At 42.5% G+C, this 8,158-nt stretch overlaps 1 protein-coding gene across 1 annotated transcript; it reads left to right on the top strand.

Moving 5' to 3' along the window:
* Positions 1-4,133: 4,133 nt before the first annotated feature.
* On the top strand, positions 4,134-7,944 carry glula (glutamate-ammonia ligase (glutamine synthase) a). Its single transcript, XM_074651333.1, has 7 exons — positions 4,134-4,291; positions 4,919-5,107; positions 5,259-5,420; positions 6,169-6,315; positions 6,400-6,527; positions 6,620-6,819; positions 6,912-7,944. The coding sequence occupies exons 2-7, from the start codon at positions 4,942-4,944 to the stop codon at positions 7,222-7,224; spliced, it is 1,116 nt and encodes a 371-aa protein (XP_074507434.1). The 5' UTR covers positions 4,134-4,291; positions 4,919-4,941; the 3' UTR covers positions 7,225-7,944.
* Positions 7,945-8,158: the final 214 nt, after the last annotated feature.

Here is an 8,158-nt window from a genome sequence, read left to right as displayed (position 1 = left end):
ATCCTTTCATATGTGAGAAAGGTACTTTTATCAGTATCTCCCTAAAGTACTTTTGTCTGGTAGTGCTTGACATAGGTCCAAAATATATCCTCACACTTCAAGTAAAACCCTCCATATGCATGCATGTTTTTGTACGTAAGATAGAGAGCGGCGTCCCTTCGGTTACTCGTGGTGTCCTCTCTCTATATTAGGACACATTTCACAGAAAACTCACGACAGACTGGTGCAGCAGCTTGCGTGGTGCCTTCAGGCGAATGTGACAATGATTAAGATGTGAAAACTCAACATGTTTTTTGTCTGAGAACGACAAGTCACTTAACATGGGCTGTGATTTCATCATCCGCCGGGAACACCACCTGAAACTTTGGGGAACTTAAGTCACAAGAGTTATTTATAAGTATTTGACGGTTTTCCCCAGTTAAATGTAGGGTCGGTAATGCTGAGAAACCAGCAAAAGTACACTTGATTTTAAAAATGATCCAACTGAAAAACCAAGCCCAGTGTTGCCAACTCTTTTCCGATGACAGTAGCTAGCAACACTCGCTCCAAAAGTCCTTAAATCTAGAGAGAAAGTCACCAAGTCGACAACACTGACAGTATGCCCCCTCAGGCCTCCCTCCAAAGCCACTCCCCCAAAATTATCATTATGAACATAAACATATCATAATGAACGTAAACAATAAACATGGCTATTGTTAGTACTCACGCTTTCTAACTAGCAGCTTGTGGAAGACTCCGGGGATGCGCAATGAGTGCACGGGCAGAGTGTTTATTCCAGTTCTGCGACAGCCACCGATACCAGATTTTTTTCTTTTTTTTTGTCAGAGCATTTGATTTATTGATTGCTGTTGGGATATAATGAGAATTTCAACAAATAGAGCACTACCAACCCTACCTTTAAGATCTGAGATTGGCAGATTTCTACTCTTTTCATTGCAAGCTACAACTGCTACGGCACAGTTTGAATATTTTACTGAACCACTGTTTCTGTTTGTGTTTGGCATTTGGCATTAGTCCATCTCCATAACAACGGAGTAAACTCCAACCACTGAATAAAGACTCTTATATGTGGTTAAAGGCCCTAAAAAGATACTGAGTAGACTTTGAGTTAAGATTATTTTATGAAACTGCTATTTTCAAGGTTGAGAATAAACATCCGAGGGTGGGGCAGGTCGTTCACCAATCGGAAGGTCGGTGGTTCGATCCCCGGCTCCTCGGTCACATGTCGATGTGTCCTTGAGAAAGACACTTAACACCAAATTGCTCCCAAAGGCATAGCCATCGGTGTGTGAATGAGCATTTAGATTAGATCCTGATGGGCAAAGTTGGCACCTTAGCAGCCTCTGCCATCAGTGTATGAATGGGTGTGTGTGAATGCTGACATGTAGTGTAAAGCGCTTTGAGGGGTCAGAAGACTAGAAAAGCGCTATATAAATGTTTATCAAATTTGATTATTTTATATGTCACTTCCTGCGTGATATTTGTAGATACTGGAAAAATATTCTTATCAATACCATGATATTGGTTTCAAACATATTGCCCAACTTTATGAAATATAAACATTCATATTTTTAAACAACAAATATGATTTCAACTGAAGCAACTGTACGTTGTCTTTTTGGATTTACTTGTCTTTGTATGTATGGGGGTCCTCCAGATGGTCAGCGTTGCCACAGCAAGCCTGAAACAGAGCCTCTTCCTCCTCCTACTCTTCATCTGCTGCTCTGGAGCAAAGAGTCCATCAGGTGGTGCTGTCCAACCACTGAACTGCAAAACAAAACAATGGCAGGGGGTTGCTCAGGAGGATCATTTTTATGAAGTAATACAATGTTTTCAGTGTATCACAGATGGAGGTTTACATACCAGTTACAGTATGTTAGAAAGCTTTTAATCTAAGACGGAGCCAGAACCAATCCAAACAAAGAACAGAAGGTTAAAGGGCAAAGCATCGGCTGTATTACCACTGCAGTGGATACCAAAGGAATTAAATGTAATTTTGTGTTCATGTTTTTTCATACATGGGAGAGTCCGTTAATATCAATACTAATATTTTGTTGCTGAATTCACTTGGCATACTTCCTGCTCACTAGTTTAAATCCAGGGCACAATATTGCCAGAGGGCTGCAGGCTGATAAGATGCATGTTTGCGGTTCATTTCTGCCTCCAATGAATCACAACACACGACAACATACACTGCAACAACACTCTTTTCCGGAACCTGCTGCAGAGATTTGGTGGGGACATCCACTGTAAAGCTCCTGCCACAGTCCAAGATGAGGCTGCATGGTATTTTAAGCCAGGGCCCTAAGAAGGTCAGCATAAAGAACCCCAGCAGGTGTATCAACAGATGATCCTGGGGAGTTTCTCTACACTGTCTCCTCATCCTTGCCAAGAGTAACCACAACAACAGACCTGTCCATTCATGCGTCCCAGCACAACCACCCTTACTTAAAGTTACCTAAAGGTTCAAAGCAAGCTTCATGCCACAAGGTCAGTGAGTGTCATGAGAAACAAGGCCTGAGGTGATGTCTTCATGCTCTTTGGCACTGAGTTCATTTTAGGTTGCTTTGCAGCCACAGAAGGTATCCAACTACATCAGTGTCCTTGCCTGGTGGAGATACCATCAAACTCTCACAATGCATGCAGGTACAGTTATCTCATGAAATGAACCAGTACAAGAATCTTTTAAGAGCGTGTCACATCACCTTTGCACCAGAGCTGGGAAAACTGAAAACCACTCGTCTCCTTAGAAAGAAATCTCACTGCAAATGCATTCAAAGTTAAGTGATCACCTTTATCTGAAGATGAAACACCTAACCTGGTGGAAGTGCTCTCCTTAGATATATAAAATATAAAAAAATCAAGTGTGGTAATTATGCTGTTAATAAACCAAAACATATTCAACATATATGCTACAGAAACTAACATCACACTAATTTCAGACCACATCTCTGCATTGTTATTGATTGTTTTAAAAGGTACAGTGTGCAATGAGCAACTCTCATATGAATGAACGGGAGCCCGCCTCCAACGCTATATCCAGTTCTCTTTATACATCCATGGGCCGGAGTCTCTGCTGTACTCTGCTCCGCTGCCTGCCTGCTTGCCTTCACTCACAGCTCGCTCCACCTCACGTGCATGCAACACACTACACACTGCAGAAGACTTCGTAGCTCTGAGAATATCTAGTAAATGTACAGTGGACGTTTGTGCAGAAATAAATGCTGCAGCTCCTCCAGAAAATAGAGGTTTTCCGTGTCTTGTGAAGTGACGGGGCTCCGCAGCGAGTTACGTTATCGTCTCTGACCAGGTGCCGGTGTCTCCCTGTTCCCTCCGGCCACGGTCGGGAAGCTGAAGCAGGAAAAGCCAACACTAGGATCAGCAGTGATTCACGGAGAGACCTTCGTCTGGTCAGCTAACATTACTGCCAAGCAGGTGAAATATAGAGTGATATTGTGGTTTTAGCTGACGTGTGTCGCCTCACTGTTTTGAGCGATGCTCGTTCATGTCTATGTAGAGCGAGCAAGCGCGAGCCCGACGTTGACTTTCGTTGACTTAACGGCCACAGGTGTTGCTGTTAACAAACATTTCTGTTTCTTACAAACAGTCCCTTTAAAATTATATTCCATAATAAGAACCCCCAAAATGTTACACACTGGCCCTTTAAAGGTGGATTCATTTTACACATAATTTGCTCACATATATAGGACAAAAACCGGATTGAACCAGACCATATTTCTTAGTGGGATTACATAATTTCTCCCATTATAAAACAATTCTGGTGGACACCACGTGGTGGCGTCTTGTACCGAGAGCTATACCTGACTGTTTTGTGGTGAGGATGTTGTACATTTTGTCCCAAACGGTTGACTCAAACAATGAAGCACGTTTTCCAAAAAAGCCTTCATGGCAGCATCATCAACAACTTTTTTATTTATTTTTACTTTAATTCTAATTCCTTGCATCGTGTCTGTTATGTGAGGATGAGGATGCACTGATCAGCACATGGTGGAGCAGCTCTCCTGCTGCAGGGCGGTGATGCTTCAGTGTGCAGCCTCTCGTCCAATCAGCGTCCTGCATGTTGCCTTCAATCAGTCCTCGGAGTCAACACGCTGCCGTCCTCTCCGACCAATCAAAGAAGCGACGTCCCTGTTCCTGCTCTTATAAAATGTGCACAGCTCCCGGAGACATCGGTACCGGAGAATGAGAGAGACACTAACGATACATCACTCGACAAGACATTGGACCTGTCAGTCCTTTAGTTTTTATTTCAATTTCCTCTGTTTGCCAGGTAAGGTTTCACTTCTTTTATTTCCTGCTTCACTTCATCGTGGTTGCTCAGCTTGTATCAGACTTTAAACAATGATCTCTGTACTTATGGTGCATTTATCTTGCTTCAGTGGCTCCAGCTAGTCTGTTTTACATGTTACATGTGTATGTTTTTAGTTGTAGTAGCCTTTAGATGATGGATTACAACGAGGAAGCCTGATGATGTAATATTACTTCAGCCAACTGTTGTAACCATGACTACAACAACAGGCTGTAATGGATACAGGATGTAGAGGTGGTGGTGTTTTTTTTGCTGAAGTGTGTTTCCTTGTGATGTTGTGTGGTTTTCCACGAGGCATCCTTTGTGAGGTGAATTCAATCTTAAGCCCCTCATAGTAGTCATCATGCACATGTATGCTGTGGCTTTTTTCCCCCTTTGTTTCCAAACGAGAGAGAGAGAGAGAGGAAAAGACTGGAAATGTGCCTTTCTTTTGCATCCTCAACATGTTTTTTCTCCTTTCTGGAAGAGGAGACAATGGTGGTGTTTTTGTAGTTTTATTTGAGCTCCACCTCCCACCCCTCCTGGTTATGCAACTTGTGATCCAGAGCACACTGAGGTCTCACACACTCTCCTCTTCTTTATCCTCAGGTGTGTTATAGTAGGAAATAAAGATGGCCACGTCCGCCAGCGCCACGTTGAGTAAAGCTGTTAAGAAGCAGTACATGGAGCTCCCTCAGGGGGATAAAGTCCAAGCCATGTACATTTGGATAGACGGAACCGGAGAGGGGCTTCGCTGCAAAACCAGGACTCTGGATTTTGAGCCCAAAAGCATTGATGGTAAGCAGCACCCTTTAATCTTACTAATCATAAAGATGATTAATTCATACAGTGTAATATAGCTCATCTGTAAACTGCTCAGAATTCCAATGTACTTAGGTGCAAATTGCAAAATAAAACTCTTGATTCCTCATCTCCCTCTCTCTTGTAGATCTACCTGAGTGGAACTTCGACGGCTCCAGTACCTACCAGTCCGAGGGCTCCAACAGCGACATGTATCTGCTCCCTGCTGCCATGTTCCGGGATCCGTTCCGTCAAGACCCCAACAAGCTGGTCCTGTGTGAAGTGCTCAAGTACAACCGCAAACCTGCAGGTAACAAAAGAAGCTCAGAATCTGTAAAGCTTTAACTTGTAATATGATGACAAAAACATAATTTAAAAGATGCTGTAACAGGAGTATACCTACTTAACATGATTTGGACTTGGATCCAGAAATGTCATGTACAAGAAAAATGATTTTTGAGTATATTTAGTTGCCATCATTTATCATATATAATATGTTTGATAAAACAAGCATGTAATCTGACCTGAATGGGGCCACCTGCTGTGGTTCCCCCTCAAACGAGATTAAGCCTGGCTATGTTGCATTCCTTGTTTTAAAAAAAAAAAATATGGCGCGCACTCACAAATGAGACGTTGTGCAGAATGTGCACACATTCACATACTTTGACACAAGTGCCCTAATCTGCATTATGCATGCACTCATCCATGCATCTTGCAGGCATTTAGAAGCTGTAGAAGTCATGGATGTATCTGTAAAATAGCCCTAAATCTAGCAAAATTATTGGAATAGGAAATTGAACTTATAGCTGTAATTAATTTACAGTTTCATACACAATTTTAACAGTTTTAATTAATTTACAGTTTCATACACAATTTTAACAGTTTTTCTTGAGTTTCATAGCTGTAGGACACTAAAGCAAATCTGAACTTGTTGCATACCTTACCAAAGTACTACTTGTATAATTTGCCTGGCTATTTAGATGACACTTTGCATAACTGGATTTGACTGTTCTAGTGTCAAGTTTTCTGAGTTGTTTATTTTTTTTTTTTCCTTGCAGAAACCAACCTTCGAATCACATGTAGCAAGATTATGGAGATGGTGGAGGACCAGGTTCCCTGGTTCGGCATGGAGCAGGAGTATACCATCCTGGGCACAGACGGACACCCTTTCGGCTGGCCATCTAATGGTTTCCCTGGACCACAAGGTAAGCAGCTAGATAACTTGTTGTGCATAGAAAAAACATGAATACATGTCTGGATGGTTTGTTTAATAATGAATTCATTCACAGGTCCATACTATTGTGGCGTGGGAGCTGACAAAGCCTATGGCAGAGATATAGTGGAGGCCCACTACAGAGCGTGTTTGTATGCTGGAGTTGAGATCTGTGGCACGAATGCAGAAGTGATGCCTGCTCAGGTAATAATAAAATCCATGTTTGGACTTTACACATATTTTTATGGTTTTAACAGCCAGTTAAAAAATTAAACTTTACTTTCTTGTGTGCTCAGTGGGAGTTCCAGGTTGGACCTTGTGAAGGGATCAACATGGGCGATCATCTCTGGGTGGCACGTTTCATCCTGCACCGCGTCTGTGAAGATTTTGGCGTGATCGCCTCCTTTGACCCCAAGCCAATCTCTGGCAACTGGAACGGTGCTGGCTGCCATACAAACTTTAGCACAAAAGAGATGAGGGAAGATGGCGGATTAAAGTGAGTGTCACTTGACAGCTCTGCTAATGTGTTTCAGCATGACTGATTTTTAAAAATGTCTGATGGGGAATCTTTGTCATTTCTGCTTTCAGAGCTATTGAGGACTCCATTGAGAAGCTTGGGAAGAGGCACAGCTATCACATCCGCACCTATGATCCCAAAGGGGGGCTCGACAACGCCCGCCGTCTCACCGGCCACCACGAAACCTCAAACATCAACGAATTCTCCGCAGGCGTGGCCAACCGCGGCGCCAGCATCCGCATTCCTCGTAACGTCGGCCAGGAGAAGAAGGGCTACTTCGAGGACCGCCGCCCGTCGGCCAACTGCGACCCGTACGGTGTGACCGAGGCCCTGATCCGCACCTGTTTGCTGAGCGAGGAGGGAGATGAACCTGCGGATTATTAAATCCACAACTCAATGACTGACTCCCACTGCCCTCCTGACTTTATCTTTCTTTAAACTAGTACTGTATTTTTTTTTTTTTCTCTCCCACCTGAGATGATTTTAACCTGCATTTAATGGCTTAAAGTTGGCTGGTCAACTTAAAACATGACAAGGTAATGATATCCTTGGTAGTTATGCGCTGGTAATGGCAGGGTACGTCTTTCCCCTCGTCTTTAGAAGGGATCGGCTTTTGTAACACTGTTTTATAGCCCTTGTCATATCTTTCCCTTTCTGTCTGTCAGTGAACTAAAAATGAACTAAAGCACACAGACCCTGAAGAGTAGAGCTGCTAAAGGCTGGACAGCATGAGTAACTTAATAAATCTGACTAGTTCATGTACTGTTAAAATATGTTGACCTGCCTTTTCAAGTATCCAGTCTTCATTGTTACTAATTCTTCTGATTTTATGAAGTGTCTATTTTTTAAATGGCAAATGTTTGATGTCTTCAGATTTTTGACACACTGGGTCAACTTGTATGGTACACTTTGTAGATGTCTGTACCCAGACGTATGTTGTTCAAATGTGGTGGATCTGTCCATAATGCCATTTGTAGATTTCCTCAAGGAGTTTTATCCTTTTGTTAACTGAGATATTGTAATGCACCTGTTTTGGTAAAACATCATGTTTGCTGGACCTGGTGTTTTTTATTGATGCATTTAAAACTTTTATTTTTATCACAACATGGCTGTATGACTCTTCACTTAAAAGGTATAGTTTTGGCAAAATACATTTATTCGCTTTCCAAGAGTTGGAGAAGATCGACACACCTGTATACTACAGCTAGCAGCCGGTTGGACATAATGTTACTAAAACACAAATGTTCCCTTCAGACAGAGCCAGGCTAGCTGTTTCCCTTTGTTTCCAGTCTTTATGCTAAGCTAGCTGGCTGCTGAA

This window comes from Sebastes fasciatus, chromosome 11 (genome assembly GCF_043250625.1).
Source record: "Sebastes fasciatus isolate fSebFas1 chromosome 11, fSebFas1.pri, whole genome shotgun sequence".
NCBI classification, from domain to species: Eukaryota; Metazoa; Chordata; class Actinopteri; order Perciformes; family Sebastidae; genus Sebastes; species Sebastes fasciatus.
The sequence above is the reverse complement of the archived record's forward strand: the minus strand, read 5'-3'. Positions and strand labels throughout refer to the sequence as shown.

Coding starts and splice junctions, on each gene's coding strand:
- glula (XM_074651333.1), top strand. CDS start 4,942: ATGGCCACGTCCGCCAGCGCCACGTTGAGTAAAGCTGTTAAGAAGCAG. Junction 5,108..5,258: donor TGAGCCCAAAAGCATTGATG/GTAAGCAGCACC, acceptor TCTCTCTTGTAG/ATCTACCTGAGTGGAACTTC. Junction 5,421..6,168: donor GTACAACCGCAAACCTGCAG/GTAACAAAAGAA, acceptor TTTTCCTTGCAG/AAACCAACCTTCGAATCACA.